Below are 17754 nucleotides of genomic sequence, written 5' to 3'. Positions count from 1 at the left end.
ACTTTGCGAACGAGATCGGCTTGCTCTTGCTATTATTTTGCATGGCATTGCATTGCATTAACCCGGCATTCGTGTGAACAGAACAGAAAAGAACGAAAAAGAAAAAAACTTCACTTCAGGCCCCAAGCGTAAAGACGTTAGGAGACGAGCATCTAACCAACAAATTACCTTGTTTAGCGCTCTACCCGACTCTCGACCTATTTTGGCTTTTAGTAGCATGCAACCAACGGAACGGGTTGCAGAAGAAGAAAAAAAAAAGAACTTGTAATAATATTAGGGCGGGTTTTCTACACTTGTTTGAATGGACCCAGCTGTTATGGCTGTGATGACGATTACGGAATGAAATAAACTACTCTTCAGTGTTGGGGACGGATGAGAGAGTTGAACTGAGTCGAGTTGTTGATAAACTTTAGTTTAGCATACCTTGTGTGCCTACTTACTTGCTTGTATTGCAAGAGACCACTTGAATAAAGAATTGTGTCTATAGTTGGTAGTAATGCTGTGTGGATTTGTATACTAGTGCTTGTATCGATCGTGGTTTGTGTAATTGATATTGTATTGACATTGGTATTGTCGAGGTCTGTCTTGTCTTATCTTAGACGTCAGATGATAGCTTCGTAATTTGTAATAATACATACATTCTCTCACATGACTGATTCTATAAATGTACATAAGTCACCAAGAGACATGGCCAAACATGTAGTTAATAAGCTCTATTCCGAGCGAAAATCTACGGATAACAACGAGGTACCCGACCTAACTACCTAGGTATATAGCAGGTCTATCCGGGGGTAATGCTCGCCAACTAAATTACGAAGGTGCGTGCTATGCTATGCCGTGAGCATACATCCATAGACTCGGCACGGTGACGGGGAAATGATGGGGGGAGTATTTTAAAACAAAAGCCGTCGAGCCCGCCGCCCTCTTGTCGCGGCCGAGGAATCCTGTCCGTCCGTGACCGTTATACACCCCCCCTTTCCTTTGCTTTGCCGCAACTCCCGTCCGAACTCCTAAAGCATGCGCAACCCGGATTCCGTTTCGTATGGAAACTCTCCTCGGAAATAACAAGGGGGAAAAATGTCAAAAATTTCGAAAAGCGGGCGCGCTCTGAGAATATGCCCCGCCGGTTCTCTTGGTATCATTGCCGTCTTTGCCTGAATGATGTAGTAATAAAAATAGTGTTACAATGATGGTGATGATGATGATGATGAGCGGGAAAAGGTACGAAAAAAGAAAACCTCGCAGTCCCCTTAGGCGCTGCGGTCGACCGTTCTCGAGGGTCTGTAGTTAGGGACTTCGTCGAACCATCCCTGTTCCTCGTTGTACTTGTACGCGTGGAACTCGATGCCGTATGGCTTGGGCTCGATAGCGTAGAGCATGCCGAGGGGCATATCCAGATCTGCGATGTCGTCCCTGGTGAGATCCATGAAGTACGCCATCAGAACACGACAGACGGAACGGTGCCCGATGATCATGATATGGTCCTTGATTCTCTCGATCTCTCGCACCATATCCCGAAGACGACTGATAACCTGGAGATAGCCTTCACCGCCAACACCGGGGTAGACGTATTGAAGTTTGTCCATTTTACGCTTCTTATACTCATCCGTATGAGTGCGGGCAATTTCCTCGTATGTCAAGCCCTCAAACTTTCCGGCGTTTAGCTCGTTGAGCATTTCCCAGTTCTTGACATCATAATCTTCGTCTGCCTCGAAGTACTCAGCCGTCTGTATACTGCGTGTCAACATGGATGTCCACACACAGAAATTCTTCTCCTCGAGCTCGCGGTTCAGATCAGGGTAAGGCGGCGACTGGTCTCCAGGTAGAGGAGGGAATGATGCTTGTGCAACCTTGTCCTTCTGCTCTACCAGCCATTCGCTGCGCTTCTTTGTGACGAATCTGTACAGACATTCGCTGTAATAGTGTCCGCGGTCAGTCAGTTCGGAATTGCCACCAATCTTGCCAAGTTTGTTATCCGCAGATTGGCCATGGCGAGTGATCCATATTTGTCTCGGGGACAAATTAAAGGAAGATAGATAATTGGCGATGCCACTGCTGAGGAAACCGCCCAATCCGAAGTGGGTAAGTTTCTTGCCAACGTCTGTCATCTGTACCTAGAATTAGTATACGTTGGATAGGATATGATATGCTTTTTTCTACTCACCTTGATATATTGCATCTCATGCTCTTCTTCATAATCTCCTAGGGGCACATATGCTTTTTCGTATGCCTTCACGCGCTCCTTGAAATCTGCCAATGACTTGACAGGATCTTTGTCCTTATAATCAGGGCCGGAAAGCTTCAGGCGCATGTTGGCCTCCAGAAGTTGAGGATTCTTGCAAACACTCTCAATAAATAGAATGCCTAGTTGAGGTTCTCTAGCTTTGACATGGTCGAAAAGTGTCTGTCTCCGGTGGATCGTGCTGTTTGTAGCATCGAGAATTCCAACCGAGCCTCCGCCACTGATCAAGTAATCTAGTAGCTCATTTAACGTGTCAATGGCGATTTCCTCCCTCAATTTCGAGGCTTGCTCGTTGTTGGGGTCGAAGAATTTAGCGGATTGGTCCATAGGCGTTGGGGCGGGGTCATCCTGATCCCGATCCTGAGGCGACGACCTTTTCCGAGCCGGGGAATCAGTTGGTGGCTGAGCACCGTTAACCAAAATCGTCGTTGCAGGAGTTGGCAGATCCATGGAACTATCTTTACGATGCATGGTCGGCGAACTTACAGCGGCGACACGTCTTCGGTTTCCGACATTGAAGATTCGAGTGTTGTGTTGTTGCCAAGAGAGATATCTCCGAAGTTTCTTTGTGATGTACGATTTGCCCCTGGCTGGGAGGCCAACCATAATGATGACAAGTTTCGCAGCGACATCTCGATCGGCAATTTTCCCATCAGGAGATACAAGCGATCGAGTCATACCAGGAATACTGAGGGTTGTCGCATGGGGTCGTACGCGAGGTGTTTGGGAACCCGAGTTCTGTCGCAGGGGTGGACTATCCCAAGTAGTCAGTATTAGAGCATTCGAAATATAACAGCATGAAACTTACATTCGAGGCGATGCGGGAGCGGTAGACGAGATACTCTTTGTGTAGGGAGAATCGTTAGACGAAGGCGCAGGGAAATCGCGAAAGGCGACTCCGCAAGGCCCCTCATTCAAGGCTCTGAGCGCGCTCGCCAGGGACGAGGGATGCGCAGACGGATGCGCAACTGGGCCGAGACTAACATGAGGAAGGTTGTTGAGCGTAGGTGGCGCGAGTCCATTTTGGAAAGGCTTGCACTTGTGGGATGGTACAGCATCGTCCCCATTCAAGGAAGTGGGAGTTGGTGGTGATGCAGACGCGCCATCTTTTGCGACAGTAGCCAGGGCGGCGTCGAAGCTTGTGGTGGGACGATTGGACTCGGTCGCAATGATTTGCTCCGGTGGTGTAGGTATAGAGCGAGGGATCGTAGGATTAGAAACTTGACGCTGGTATTGATTGTTCATCGCCGCTCGAGCAAGCGATGATTGTTGTGATTGTGATGGTCTGCGTGTGGGTTTGCGATCTAAAGGAGAAAAAAAGATGGTTAATTTAGTAATTGAGTAATTGCAACAAATGCAACCGATTATCGGGGCGCCGAGTTTGGAACGCCAAGTCTAAGTAATGAAAACGCAGCAGCGGTGCTATTTATGCAATCTTGCAGTAGCAGGGATTAAAAAGAAATCTGAAGTGGGATGATGTAACAGGTGCTTTACGTGTGTTGTTTAGGACTGGTGATGACCAGGAAGAAGAAAGAAGAAGAAGAAAAAATAAGAAAAGAATTGGGTACTTGCATCAAGGTAGGGAAATATTGGATGCAAAGAAGAAGAAAGCATATGTGCTTTTTCAAAAGTATTGAAGACGTACCTTGTGAGCCAAGAGAATATTGGTGCGCCGTAGAATTGCTGCAGTCAAACGGCACAACAACTTCCAGAGGGCCAGTTCCCTTTACGTGAAGACGGGGTGTCATAGTTTCCAATCTTCCAGGTGTCCAGGTGCCCAGGTGCCCAGGTGTTTTGTTTCCGGACCTTTCAGGGTCTTAACCTTGGCTGGTTTAAGGTTTTTTAGCGTAGATTGCTAGCGCAGAACAGTACAGTACCAAGAGATACAGTACCGTCCAATATAGGGGAAAGGAGGGTGGGAGGCTGCGAGATCGGCGAATCGGATGAGTTTAGAGAGTAAGATAGTGCTGGAAGAGAGTGTAATGATGCAGTAGATTGCTGCACACCCCCCCCAAATGCCCTAAAATACCCTGAAAAGGACGCTGGGCTTGTTAATTGACAGAAGCTTCTGACCGTCCTATCCGTATTGTCGGTTTTCTGGCACTGCACTAACAGGTCGCTTAATGATTTTCGGTATTGTAAAAAGATAAAATTTTATAGGTACGTGTAGAATATTCGTATCAGTTACCTCACGTCATCCCCCAAACAGGTCCGATAGAGGACTGGAGGTCGTACCAATACACGTGTGAATATGTCAAGGAGAAGAGATATGAAGGGAATGGTATCGATAATTGATGATGGTAAAAATCAAGGGTGAAAGGTGAAGGCCGAGAATAAAGCGACCGAGGTAACCGATGCAGGTTAATATTTTCAGTCTTCTTAAGCCTCGTTCTGAGCTTCTGATATCACCTTTTTTTTTTCTGTCGGAGAAAGAAACGAATGGAAATAGTGGCTCCCTCTCCTCTATCTGTGGGCCGACAAGGTCGATTGAGGTCGATTGAGGTGGGCGCAAGTGGGCTGTTGTGGACTTGTGGATTTTATGATGTCGTCCTAAGACTTGTTTTCTAGCGGTTGCGGCGTTGCCTGACGTCCTGACGTCCTGACGTCCTGCTGTTCTGACGTTCTGACGTTAACACGTCTCTTTGCAAATCGTCGTAATATGTGATAAGGCTCTGTTTGTCGGCCACGGGGCTGCGCTCAACGGTTGGTCAGATTCTAATCTTGGCAGACCTCTACGATATGAGGCCAAGACAAGCTATGCTGGTGAGGCTGGAAATCGAATGCTTCTCACGTCGAAGATAAATAATAAGTCCAGGGGCTTAGTTTTCTTAGCTTTCTTAGCTTTCTTAGCAGGGACGGCGGCCTTTTATTTGCGTCCCTATTTCTTGGGTTTGATGGCTGAGACGGATTTAAGACCACCTAAAAGTCTGGGCTGTAACAATGATAAGTTACAGTCAAACCCACGCCCTAGTCTTCTGGTGCTTTATAGGTAGTGCTCGAGCTAAGGACCAAGGCTTAGACTGAATAGGTAGGCACTTAAATAGTAGTCCTCAAACTTATGGAGATTCAAGCTTCTAAAGCCAGTGGGGGGAGGAGGAGGGGACTATTGTATAGGAAATTATTGTGTGTAAGTGCGTATAAGTGACCCGTACAAATCAAACGTTCAGGTATGCAATCTCTCCAACAAACCGCGCATCCATAACCATCCACCTCAACCTTTACAATTGGTAAATATATATCTCTATTACTATGAAGAGCAATCGTATCCGCTTAGACTGTTTGCTATTGGGTCTCTGAGTATTGCGACCGGAGGAGGCTTTTAGGATATGTGCCATGTAAGTGCTAATGCGACTGATTCGCTGACATCGAACCCCAGGTAGTGTCTGGATACCTGCAACGTAATTATCGCGCAACGGGGATTACACATATCAAGTTGTTTCGTGAGCGTGGAGGCGTAAGAGTGCGAAAACCGGCGAATCGATCGCCATATTTCCTCATCAAGTCTCGAGTTTGTTTGTTCTGGCCCCCTTTACACTTAGCCACTTCGCACCCACTCAACATAACTCCGAACTTGGCCATATTTCTCAACTTATCCCAATTCCCAAGTTAATTTTTTGATTATTCACCTCGGCGCCGAGACGGGCTTAGACATATAGGTAGCGCAATGCCACAGCAGATGTTTATCCTCATACATAGGATGAGAGATTTACCGGAGATCCGTCTTGGCGAGAGGTGCTTTTTTGGGGGGATTCAACGCATAGTAATGATATAAGAGACTGGACCGGACAATGTCTCACGCCCGAGTAACCCCCGGGGGGGCTGAAAACAGATACCCCAATGTTTCCCCAAGGAACGCCTATCAAACCCTGTCAGCAAACCCCTCACGATCTGAGATCAGCATACTTCTAAGATCCAATAGTCGTGGGGTTGACCTCCTAAAACTGGGTCGCACTTTGTTGAACAGCATTGCAATCTACAATTCTAGTATAGGCTCGCGTGTATGTAATATCTTGAAGGTCAGAAGCTGTTACATTAGCCCGCCTTCAAACCTAGTCACATGGCCGCGGCGGTTACATATTCCATATATCGCCTTCATCGCGCTCATACCTAGGGTGCCAGACCGACGACATACTGCAACGTAAAGCTGGGGAAGCAAGGTTGACTATGTAGCTCTGCAGGCTGCACTTTGGCCGGACTCGTCAATAATATATTTCCTGAGCTATTAAGAAGGTGGGTAAGTGTGCGGACGCCTTCCAATAAATACCTCACAAACGTCGCCTTTGGGAATGACGACCCCACGTGCTGGATCAGAAGCACAGTATTCGCGGGGAAATAGGAGGGAGGGTAGATAAGGGTGATGCTGGTTGGGATGTAATGTACTCACGTATACTCAAATCATCGTCCCAACTATCAGCCTTACAGTAGCATTGAACCCGGCATCCCTAGCGTAGGAACCCCCTGGCCGTATGCTTTGCTTTGATAATAGAGAGTGTTTGCGTAAGCGCAGCAGGGATACGATGAGTGTACTTGTATGTAGAGATGAGATGGTAGGGTAGGAAGTATAAATGCTACCTAAAAGTTGAGGGCTTCTATTGATAGGTTAGGTAGGGTTGAAGTCTAACCACGCTCAACCCATTAGACTCACATGAACAAAGCGCCATATCTCGTATAGTGTCATCTCTGAACCATCGTACTATAGCTAAGCTCGTTATAATTGCCAGACGTATATCTCTACACCGCATCTATGATATGAGAGATGATGTATGTTAGGTACGTAGGTAGATCTTAAGTCTTTGCCACGCCATGATCGTCGGGCGATTTTGGAGTCGGCCCTGATCTTCACGTTATCAGACATATCTGCAAATCTGAGGCTCTGTGGCTGGGCTTCCTACTTACGGCATATATATATGCTCACACAAGCACCACGCACCAAGCACCAAGCACCAAGCAAGGAGTGCAAACCAATAATAAATATAAGACTTACATTACATTGAATTCCGATTGGTCTTTATGTCACACTAAAGACGTTAAGAGGAATAGAAAGGATTGACCAATCACACAGCTAGCTACATATGTTGTCATAATGCAACAAAAACATACTTATGTCCATGTATAATGTAGAACATCAATTTAACGTGCACTCTTTGAGGTACGTACACGGAGGTACCTTCTTGATTCAACCCTTTATGTTTGTACATGTACCTAATGTACCAAAGGCAGCGAAGCCATGCAGCTGTAAAGCATTCAATACGTAAGGCTACCTAAGGTGGGTAGGACCCTGAGATTTATAGAAGCTCTATCGATAAACCCCACCAAGAAATTTCTCTGTAGGTACCTACCTAGGCAGGTACGATCCACCTCAACAGCCCGTACCTGCAAGGGTCCAACTTTAACTCATCACCTACTTTCTACACTCAAAACCCAGCAACAGAGCAACTACAAGCTTCCTCAACCATCCCGCACGTAAAAGACTGACATACCACACAGACCTAGTAGAAACCGCGACGGTTCGAAATCGGACAGTGCTTTTCGATCGACCTGAGAATCGTGCGGTTCTTGGCTTCCTCGACCTAGAACCGAATAAATCTTTGGTATCTTCCCTAGAACGCGGCCTATGCCTCTCCACCAGTCTATGCATTTCCCGACTTCCCAGCACAATGCTGAGATCTCTCAGATTAACCTCATTTTTGATCAATTCTCTCGTTTAATCTGATCCTACTGGGTCCATAGATTCTTGGATTTCGGCTGGCCATCGCTCTAATTACTACATCAACGTCGCAGTTCCTACAAATTGCCTTGTTGCCTGCGCCTACACTCAACCCTTTCTTACCTACCTCAAACTTGCACTTTTAATAGGTGGTCATCCTTCTACAGTCTAGCTCAACTCGGCACCTAAACAAACTTGACGCCTTGTCTCGGGGGTTACCGCTATGAGCGATTCCATGAAGGAAGTTGTCGAGGCGCTCGACCCCGTCTCCCGACATCTTATCCCTCCCGATATTGCCTTAGGAACTCTAGTACCTCTCAAGACCATACTCGAATTAAGAGACAACCTTTCTCTCGGTTTAGCCTATGTCACGCGAGCTCCCAATAAAGTCACTAACGATGTTGTCAAGTCAGTCTAGATGCTTCCCCTAGGAATTACACTACAAGCTAACACTACCTACTATAGTATTGCCCGAGCTCTAGCTGGTGATGATGCAGCTAAGAACCTCCCTCACCTGCGTCGGTGCGTCAAGCCTGCCGACATACCACCTCATCTTAAGACCCAGTTCATGAATGAAGGCAACGGGCGACAGGTTCATCTTGGTAAATCCAACTGGCTTTACATCGTGCTTGGTCCTAAGAATGAGATGTCCTACGACGAACTAGTGAAAGGTCTCGCCAACATTGATGACATTAGGGATGACATCTTTGTAGGGACGATCCCTGTTCCTTTATTGGCACCCACCTCTCAGGTCCAGGCCAACATGTGGTCGCAACAGTTCTGGCAGACTGTCTACAGGAAGAACAACCCCCTTGGCCCTCACCCAAGTACTATCTCTCGTACAGAAGCGGTTGTCTCCCGCGACGCCTCCGTATGGATGACCTTGGCACATCAGATCGCCAAAAAGTCACAGGAAGCCGGTTATGGAGAGCCTATCGGCGCTGTTATCGTCAAGCGTACGATACCCGGAAAGAACGAGTTTGGAAAACAAACCGCCCCAAAAGAAGGCTCTAGAGAGTCCGACTTTTCTAACGGTGAGGGTGTAGGGGCCGACGGTGACAATTGCAATTCTCATCCTCAAACTACTGAAGATGTGAATGGAATTGCACACGGTGCTGCTGAGGTGCCTAATAGTATCGTACGGGACGTCAATCAGCCGGATGCCTCAAACTTAGAGGCCCAGGCCCAAGACTCTACCAAATCGGATCCCGAGGCAAAAGAGACGACCCAAATTGTCGCCATCGCAGCCGATGCTCGCTGGCACCAACAAGAGAAGACGGGACGTATCGGAAACCCCATGGCTCATGCAGCACTCAGGGCTATCAGCATGGTAGCACAGAAGCTAGTGAGAGCTGAGGATCGACCCAAGTCTGAACAGAAGATGGTGGAATTTGAGGCCTTCCAAGACAAGCCTCTACTTAGCGACGAGCAGCTAGTATTCGACGAAGACCACCCCTGCCCTGATGGCTACCTCTGTCATGAGCTTGAACTGTATATGACCCACGAACCGTGCACAATGTGTGCCATGGCAATTTTACATTCCCGAATGGGCAGAATCGTCTTTCGTCATCGCATGCCGTTAACAGGTGGTATGAGCTCCGAGGATCGAGGCTACAACGCGTGCGGAGCCTCTGGTGCTTGCGGGGTAGGTTCGTGTGGTGGAGGCCAAGGCCTTGGGCTTCACTGGCGCAAGGAGTTGAACTGGACTCTCCTAGGCTGGGAGTGGGAATCAGACAGCATTGAGAGCTTACCAGTCGACGCGCACCTGCACGCATAAATATTTTTCACTAATCCCACTACGCATCCGAGGAGTTTGGTTTTGAGGCAAGCAGAGGAATTAGGTAGTCCCCTTGCCGGAATTGGCATTACTGAAAGGCGCGGCGTCTCATGGTTAGGTGGTTATGAAGGGAATTACACTTAGGGCATCATATGCATCCCTTTTTATTCAAGACATTTTATGTATAAGTTGGACCGCGAACCTGATCAGCATAGGCCAGTCCTTGATGACAGAAGTCAAAGGATATTCGTTGTATGTTTTTGGACCGACGCTAGATCGTCATGTATGCTATACCCAATCGCAATAAATTACTATGTATGAAAATAGCTTGCCTACCTATGTATCGAAGGGTTCCCGTGATTAGCATTGCCCATGGATATATACCTAAATGGTATAAGTCGTTAGATGTTGGTGGCCGAGTGACCGAGTTACCGAGTGACCGAGTACATGTAAGCGGTTCCAATGAGCCGCCAAAGTGGGGACCTATAAGCCTATAAGCTAAGACATAAAGCTAAGACGGTGTCTTCTTATCTTATCTCTTAAAGTACCTAAAATGAATTTACTGAGTCGCCTGGTTGTATTTCGTATGCCCACGGCCCACGGGTATGCAATGACTGAGGCCAACTGCTTTGATGGGATTCCCCCTCTTCCCCAAGACTTACATGTACTTGCATCTTGTTCGCATCGTAGAAAGAATAGACAGGGAGAGTTCTGACGAGAACGGACGCCACCTTTGATCCTCTCTTGGGGGTCTTAATTACCCGTCTTCAATGAAAATGACACTCCTTTGACTTGTCCGACACCGCCTTAAACGCACCTTTGCGTCCGCAATAACCTGTCACCCTCCTGTTCTCCGCAACAAAGCCGCGTGTTTCGAACAAGTAAGACAACTCACTATATCTACGGAATCCTCTGGGCTGTTATGGACGATTGCAATCGCGTTAGGCTTTAACGATATACCATTTCCGCTACTCAACATGCCGATAAATCCAACGAAGAAGGGTCAGGCGTCGAAATCCGCTTCGCAACCCGCTAATGCAACCCCGGCCAAGATTAGCAGGAAACGCAAGATGGATGCCGATGCTCAGAAATACTATGCCGTAAGAGCTGGAGTGAACCCGGGTGTCTATTTGACTTGGGCAGAATGCCAGGAGCAGACGGCGGGATTCAGAGGTGCTTCTTGTAGGTAAGCCGAACACCCGTTAGATGCTAACCAAGGAGCTAACGGTAATTCTACAGACAAGTCCTTCCTTAGCAAAGAGGACGCAGAGGCATATGTTGCCGGTAAGAAGACGTCTGCTACTGCCCCAGGCGAAGAGAGATTTTATGCGGTGGCTATCGGTAGAGAGCCTGGAGTTTATACCGATTGGGACACGGCGTCGCTTGCGATCAAGGGATGGAAGGGCCCGAAATACAAGAGATTTGATACTCGTGAGGGTGCAATAGAATACATACGAACCCATGGGAACGAGGCGGCACAGGACGCCCTCTTAAAAGATGAAGGTGCTGGGCCTTCCTCGAAGAAGCGCAAGAAGTCCATAGGCAACGATGCCGGTAAACTTGAAGATGAGAAGGATGTCTTACGCGTCTATACGGATGGGAGTAGCCTTGCCAACGGTCGTGTCGGTGCTGCCGCCGGCGTTGGCGTCTTCTTTGGACACGGTGACGAAAGGTAATTGTCATGAAGCTAGTTTGAATGTTTGGTTTATTTACTAACGTATTTGCATAGAAATATCTCAGAGCGCCTTCAGGGTGAAGTACAGACAAACCAACGGGCTGAATTAACGGCCATTCTTCGAGCCTTAGAAACTGTACCGGTCGAACAAAAAATACGCATCTTCTCGGACAGCAAATATTCGATTAGTTGCGCGACGGAATGGTACGTGAACTGGCAGAAGAATGGTTGGAAAACTAAAGACGGACTGGTGAAGAACAAAGATCTCGTCGAAGCTATCCGAGCTAAGATCGATGAGCGCACCGAAGCTGGAACGAAAACTTTCTTCCAATGGGTAAAAGGCCACGCGGCTGATCCCGGGAATGTAGCGGCAGACGAGCTCGCCGTGAACGGTGCAAGACAGAGGATATAAACATGTATCACGATGACTTGCATAATAAGATCCGAACATCGCTCACGAGGTGCACCTCGATGAGCTCACGATGCTAACGCCGGGCAACGCGCAATGATACCACCCAGAGGGGAGTGCCGTCTCTCTTTACCTACTTGAAATTTTCATGTTGATTAGTTCTGATATAAACATTACGTTCCTACGAACAAGATGACTCGTCGGGGCCAATGGTGCAGTATAATATAGTGCAGTATAATATAATCCACTGCCTTGACATGCAGTGATACATAACAATGATAGTTACACTATTGCTACCTGACTATCACCTTTTCTAAGCGACGATGATTGAAATCTCCGCTAAAACGTAGTATAAGTTTGATGCCTAATCTTATGACATGCAACTCAAAGCCACAGCGAACTCGGACCGAAGCGATATCATCCGGGATCGTTTTCGTTTAGTTCACAAAATACGAAGTATAGGTAACTCCCGCGTTAAAAATGTGTGTGCGTATCTAAGATAGACTCATATGTAGGCAGGTAGATACCTAAGTAATATACACATTCTAGACGAAGATAAATTGCGTAATACCACGCTGTGTTCTAGTAATAGGTTCGTGACTAGTTACGATAACCTAATATAATATAATTCATATAATTCACATAATTCACATAATTCAGACAATTCAAATGTCCGGTTTTATTTGGTTGTGTAACAGAACCAAGTTCCCATTCGCCAAGGCGTGGAAGTTACCGATCTAAGATAAACTTATTATAAGTGGGGTATGAAAGCAGCCAAGTTTTTATTGTCCTTATTTTAATTCGTCGTCCTCCATGTCCTTTCTTTTCTTCTTTGCATCGCTCGCAGATCTACAGACCGATAATTATACACACCTCTTACATACACCTATCTGCTAGTAGCATTATTTCTTTTCTACTGATTCCAGAGCCTAAGTGATACTTTTATAACTAAATCACCAAATATATTATCCTGTTAATTACGATAGAGAAAGAGCAGCACCTAGCAGTACCTCCCAGACCAATACCGCCCTTTAGAAGTCGCGGCCAACCTGGTACTATAGTGCTGGTAACCAAGGTAGTCGTTCAAATAATCTTGTAATAAGTACATAAGAGTCAACGTGGCGGTTAACTCGACATCTACTACAACTTCAACAAAACCAAATGATTCAATAACATTCACTTCACCGGCATACCACTGCTTCCTTGCCTTGCGCTGCTGCAAGGACGATCCGGGAGTTACTTGACAATCTGTCCGAGTTTGATCTCTGACTAACAATGCCGACTCTCGCCCCTACCAACTTCAATATTGTCGTCAGTGTGCTGGGAGGGTGGATATCAGTCTTCGGTCTGGTATCTTACCTTCTCAAGGAGAATTTCTATCTTTCTGAAGCTCGTAAGTACAACAATAGTTAAACAGTGCTCGAAATGGGGGGCTGACATCTTACTTAGTCATATCACTCCTGGCTGGCGTCGTCTTCTCTCCCCACGCTGCCAACTTTGTCCGCCCGCTTGAATATGCAGGTTCGGAAGAAAACTTAAATGCGATTGTAAGCGATCCTTCGAGACTCATCCATTTAAATCAAACCACTATATGCTCTTATTTATTAGGTTTGCCCTTGATAAATAGCACTTATGAGTCTTATGATCGAATAAAACCGGTGATTTTAGGTAGACACAACTAACACTTTATCATAGACGCTGTACTTCACCCGCCTTGTTCTCGGAGTCCAGCTCGTTCTAGCTGGCGTTCAACTACCTAGTCGCTACTTGAAGAAAGAATGGAAACCGCTGGCTTTACTTCTGGGGCCGATCATGATGGCGATGTGGTTAATAACAAGTCTACTCGTCTGGGGTCTAGTGCCAAACTTACCTTTCCTTCATGCTCTCGCGATTGGGGCTTGTGTGACGCCAACCGATCCCGTGCTGTCTAATGTTATAGTGAAGGGGAGGTTTGCTGATCATAATGTCCCCAAGGACCTCCAGAAGATCATCATTGCGGAGTCTGGAGCAAATGATGGCCTTGGATATCCCTTCTTATTCTTTGCCTTATACCTCGTTAAGTACATTGGCGACGGTGGCGTTAATGAGCAAGGAGGTGCCGGCCTCGCCATGGGCCTATGGTTTGGAGAGACCTGGGGATATACTATTCTTCTCAGCGTGGTATACGGTGCGGTCGTTGGCTGGATCGCCAAGGAGTTGCTTCATTTCTGCGAAGAACGTAAATTCGTGGATCGCGAGAGCTTCCTCGTCTTTGCACTCTCGCTCGCGCTCTTCATTACTGGTACTTGTGGTATGATCGGTAGTGATGATATTCTAGCCTGCTTTATTGCCGGGAACATTTTTACTTGGGACGACTGGTTCCGCCTAGAAACACTCGATGAGGTTCGTGCGCATATAAATTGAATATGCTGTTATAATATTTATTTGCTAACTATGGATTATTAGTATGTATTCTTTCATATCCTAGGGCAGCCCCCTGGTATTAGCTGGACCTCTACTAACCATTTTCTCTGTTTCTAGTTCTCTGCAACCTACTATAGATATGCTTCTCAACGTGACTATATTCATGTGGTATGGCGCGGTATGCCCGGTATGTATATACCCGTGTTCTCTATTTGCCCCTATTATAATACAAAGATTCAGAGCACCATACAAGCAATGTTTGCCAGAACGAGTATCTTGAATTATCTACGCCGAATATTTTCTATAAGTAACAAACACTAACTGAACATACCTATGCAGTGGCATAGTTTCGTGGATAATAGCATCATTCCGATTTACCGCCTGGTCCCACTCGGAATCTTAATACTGGTATTTAGGCGTTTACCACTTGTCCTAGCATTCTATAAGAAAATCCCCCAGATATACGGCTTTCATCAGGCAATCTTCATGGGTTTCTTTGGGCCAATTGGGTGCTCAGCTATTTTCTATCTATACGTGACGTTAGAATTCGTCGATACATTGAACCCTAACCAGGGAAGCGTGGCGAGGTGGGATGTAGCTCATCTTAAAGAGAGTGTGTCGGTATTAGTCTGGTTCATGGTAATATGCAGCGTTGTAAGTATTGTCATACCGCGGATATCGATATCATACTAATTACTTGTCAGGTTGTTCATGGGCTTAGTATACCCCTGGGAAAGTTTGGATTTTACCTCCCTCGAACTATTTCAAGGACTTTTTCCTCAGCTGAGGACCTGCCTTTCCAAATAGGTGCACGAATAAATCCACGGAGCCGTTCTAGGGACAGGACAGCGACTCATACCCCTGCCGACTCTCGCTCCGTATCTGTGCGACCCGTTTATAGGGTTGGTGGTTCCATCATTACGGAGCACACGGGGACTGCGGCGGATGCTGCTGAACTTGTTGAATCCGGAGATGATCTTGAAGCGGGTTCGAAACCTCTGGAGCTAGCATCGGGATCGCCTCACAGCACACCGCCATCTACCCTACCTGGCCGCACGATCCGCTTCCCCGATGAAGTATCGTAAGCTGGCACAGAATTTCAAGACCCTAAGAGGAATGCCACAACCGCATTGTGAGCTGTTTGGCACCTCCCATCAACAACGCCCTAGCCACTCTTTCTTCCAGCACGACATCTACTAAGACACAACGTAGAGCCATCGCATCGATCATTTACTACGCATTCACTATCTACTAGCGGGACAATAAGCAGGGTCGCATTCAGGTAGAAGGACTAGAGTAAGGACTAGAGTCACGAGAACGGCTTTATCAAGTTATTTCAATACTACCTTACCCAGGACGCTTAGGAGCTTCCATCTTTGTGGTAGATAGATTTTTTTTCCCCTTTGAAATTCGTTCGGCAGTCTGATCACCTTGTAATTTAATAGTAACACACTCCTCTCATTTTATAATATATTTGCAAATACCGGATTCCTACACTTCATTCGTGTTTCGGAGTCCGGTGATGTCAACTACAACATAAGGCGGATGTCCGGTAGTGACGGTTACAGTAATCAATCATACACCGGCTTACTCAAGCCAAACTGCCCGAATCGGCTCAAATACATATATGTCATCAGCTATTAAGCCACCATCTTTCCTAAGTTGGCCTTCTCTCTTGTATAATTGGCCGCCTTGGCTGTAGCTTGGTCTAGCCTTGCGAGTGACGAACCCTGGATCTGCGTGGGGGATCAAGGGTCCTAGGTTAGGGTCTTTTGTTTTTTCTTGCCTCAGCCTTCGAAGTTGATTTGAGTCGGTCTTGCAAGAGGGGAAGACATCGCAACTCCACAACCTCCCGTGCTATACTGTCCGAGGTCTTTGGATAGACCCATACACACTGAAAGCTCAGGTGGTGATATATCGATTCCCCCTCTTTTCATATGCCAACTGCACCGAGACGGATACCCTTGCCTTAGTAGATATATCGTAAGATGGCGGGACCGTTGCAGTGTTTACCCAAGGTACAAAAATCCAGACGGAAGAGTCTCGCATAATCTAAGTACTGATTACCGATATCCATTTTTAATTAACGCCAATATGTGCGTTCTCCTGGCTATCTCACCCGTCAACGAGGGAGGTGGGGCTGGACCTGGACTGTCTAATTGTCCGGTGGCTACGAGAGTGGACGGGGGTGGAACAAAACACAGGTAGAAGAAGTTGCAGACGAAGGGATACGACGACATTTCGAACTCCGCCAAGTTTTCTAGGCGGAGGGAGCATGGCTTTCGAAGCAGCTGCCCATTCCGCGTACGCTAAACCGGCATCGTAGCGACGACGGAGAAGGTTTGTCTATCCCAGTGCGACTCTATCCTAGTGTGACCCTCCATAATCTCAATAAGGCGGGGAGATAACGGGGTTTTACCATCGGGGAGTTTTCCCCGTAGATGCGTGGGTTGGGGCGCGAATGGCGGGCACGGAGAACACGTAGTAATGGTAATGGTAGTGGTAATAGTAGTGGTAGTTGTAGTTAAAGAAGTAAAGGGAAGAAAAGGGAAGAAGCAGAGGTAGAAGCAGAAGCGGCTATGGAAGCGGGCACCGCTTACTTGGACAAGAGTTCGAGACTGGCGTGTCGTCAGAAAGAGAGAGCAACGACCTTCCGGAGGGAGGAGGGAGGTGGGAGATGCACAGTTGTGGATATTGTGAAGGAGGTTGGCTGTGGTTGTATGTATTGTGTATGTAGGATAGAGTCATCAGTCCCTCCACCAGATACCTATCAGTCAGATTTACCTATCAGATAAGGGAAGGGACCCTTGGATAATAAGTTAGTTTTGTCTGGGGGACCAGTTAGAGACCAGTTAAAGACCAGTTAAAGACCAGTTAAAGACCAGACTGGATGCAGGAACAGGAATGGGCATTGGATGCTGTCTGCAACCCTACCTAAGCACAGTAGTAGAAATATGAAAAATAAATAGTATAGACTAAAAAATAGTATAGGCTATAAACTTAACCAGCCGTGAGTAGAACGTAAAAATATCTTGTACCTGTTATTTCCGAATCTTTAATGGCATGAATAGGAATTAGGTACGTACATACTCAATCCAGTCCTAGGTGTATTCCTTAAGGGTATCAGGTAGGCGAAGAAACCCCGCGAGTTGTGGTCAGCAACATCAAAGCATGCCCGATGACCGGCGTTTCTTGGTTGCTTAGAGGATTCAAAGCTGAGGAGGACTGAGGCCAACTGCGTGATGTGGCTTTTTGGTAGAAATACAATATAAACGATGTAAACGATGTAAACGCATAGGTAAGGACGGGAAGTTTAAAAGCACGATGGCTTAATTGAGCTTATTTGTTAGCCTGGTTATAGCTTGGTTATAGCATTGCCTGCATACATAAGGTTAAGCTCTAGGAGACCGACCTCTTATGGTAAGGTAAGGTATTGAAGGTAGAGCACACGACCAAACATTAACCTAGGTATATGTAGTTGCGGTTGCGCTTGCTCTTCGTTTGATATCGAAGATTCCGCACTAACACGATTATAATTTAG

General features: G+C 46.7%; 5 protein-coding genes across 5 annotated transcripts; 3 read left to right on the top strand and 2 right to left on the bottom strand.

The window, feature by feature from the left end:
- Positions 1–1250: 1250 nt before the first annotated feature.
- Positions 1251–3487, bottom strand: F4813DRAFT_389609 (bifunctional 6-phosphofructo-2-kinase/fructose-2,6-bisphosphate 2-phosphatase; the record flags this gene model as incomplete). The annotated part of the gene is made up of 3 exons (XM_049246864.1): positions 1251–2108; positions 2165–2996; positions 3051–3487. 3 exons carry the CDS (start codon positions 3485–3487, stop codon positions 1251–1253), a joined length of 2127 nt encoding a protein of 708 aa, XP_049099398.1.
- A 4431-nt stretch (positions 3488–7918) lies between these two features.
- F4813DRAFT_76209 (cytidine deaminase-like protein) lies at positions 7919–9862 on the top strand. The gene is made up of 2 exons (XM_049248877.1): positions 7919–8357; positions 8415–9862. The coding sequence occupies exons 1-2, from the start codon at positions 8173–8175 to the stop codon at positions 9724–9726; spliced, it is 1497 nt and encodes a 498-aa protein (XP_049099397.1). The 5' UTR covers positions 7919–8172; the 3' UTR covers positions 9727–9862.
- Positions 9863–10572: 710 nt separating this feature from the next.
- Positions 10573–11294, top strand: F4813DRAFT_76193 (uncharacterized protein). The gene is made up of 2 exons (XM_049248876.1): positions 10573–10912; positions 10971–11294. The coding sequence occupies exons 1-2, from the start codon at positions 10704–10706 to the stop codon at positions 11170–11172; spliced, it is 411 nt and encodes a 136-aa protein (XP_049099396.1). The 5' UTR covers positions 10573–10703; the 3' UTR covers positions 11173–11294.
- Positions 11295–11411: 117 nt separating this feature from the next.
- F4813DRAFT_76186 (uncharacterized protein) lies at positions 11412–12111 on the bottom strand. Its single transcript, XM_049248875.1, has one exon. The coding sequence runs from the start codon at positions 11834–11836 to the stop codon at positions 11474–11476; it is 363 nt and encodes a 120-aa protein (XP_049099395.1). The 5' UTR covers positions 11837–12111; the 3' UTR covers positions 11412–11473.
- Positions 12112–13085: 974 nt separating this feature from the next.
- Positions 13086–15298, top strand: F4813DRAFT_389606 (Sodium/hydrogen exchanger family-domain-containing protein; the record flags this gene model as incomplete). Its single annotated transcript, XM_049246863.1, has 6 exons — positions 13086–13203; positions 13260–13357; positions 13506–14192; positions 14278–14400; positions 14553–14867; positions 14918–15298. 6 exons carry the CDS (start codon positions 13086–13088, stop codon positions 15296–15298), a joined length of 1722 nt encoding a protein of 573 aa, XP_049099394.1.
- Positions 15299–17754: the final 2456 nt, after the last annotated feature.

Source organism: Daldinia decipiens, assembly GCF_022478715.1.
Source record: "Daldinia decipiens strain CBS 113046 unplaced genomic scaffold F4813scaffold_17, whole genome shotgun sequence".
Lineage (NCBI taxonomy): Eukaryota > Fungi > Ascomycota > Sordariomycetes > Xylariales > Hypoxylaceae > Daldinia > Daldinia decipiens.
The sequence above is the reverse complement of the archived record's forward strand: the minus strand, read 5'-3'. Positions and strand labels throughout refer to the sequence as shown.

Bases quoted from the DNA above. Each gene is read 5' to 3' on its own strand.
- F4813DRAFT_76209 (XM_049248877.1), top strand. From the start codon at position 8,173: ATGAGCGATTCCATGAAGGAAGTTGTCGAGGCGCTCGACCCCGTCTCC. The intron at 8,358-8,414 runs GTCAGTCTAGAT...TACCTACTATAG, and splicing joins GTCACTAACGATGTTGTCAA to TATTGCCCGAGCTCTAGCTG.
- F4813DRAFT_76193 (XM_049248876.1), top strand. From the start codon at position 10,704: ATGCCGATAAATCCAACGAAGAAGGGTCAGGCGTCGAAATCCGCTTCG. The intron at 10,913-10,970 runs GTAAGCCGAACA...TCTACAGACAAG, and splicing joins TTCAGAGGTGCTTCTTGTAG to TCCTTCCTTAGCAAAGAGGA.
- F4813DRAFT_76186 (XM_049248875.1), bottom strand. From the start codon at position 11,836: ATGCAAGTCATCGTGATACATGTTTATATCCTCTGTCTTGCACCGTTC.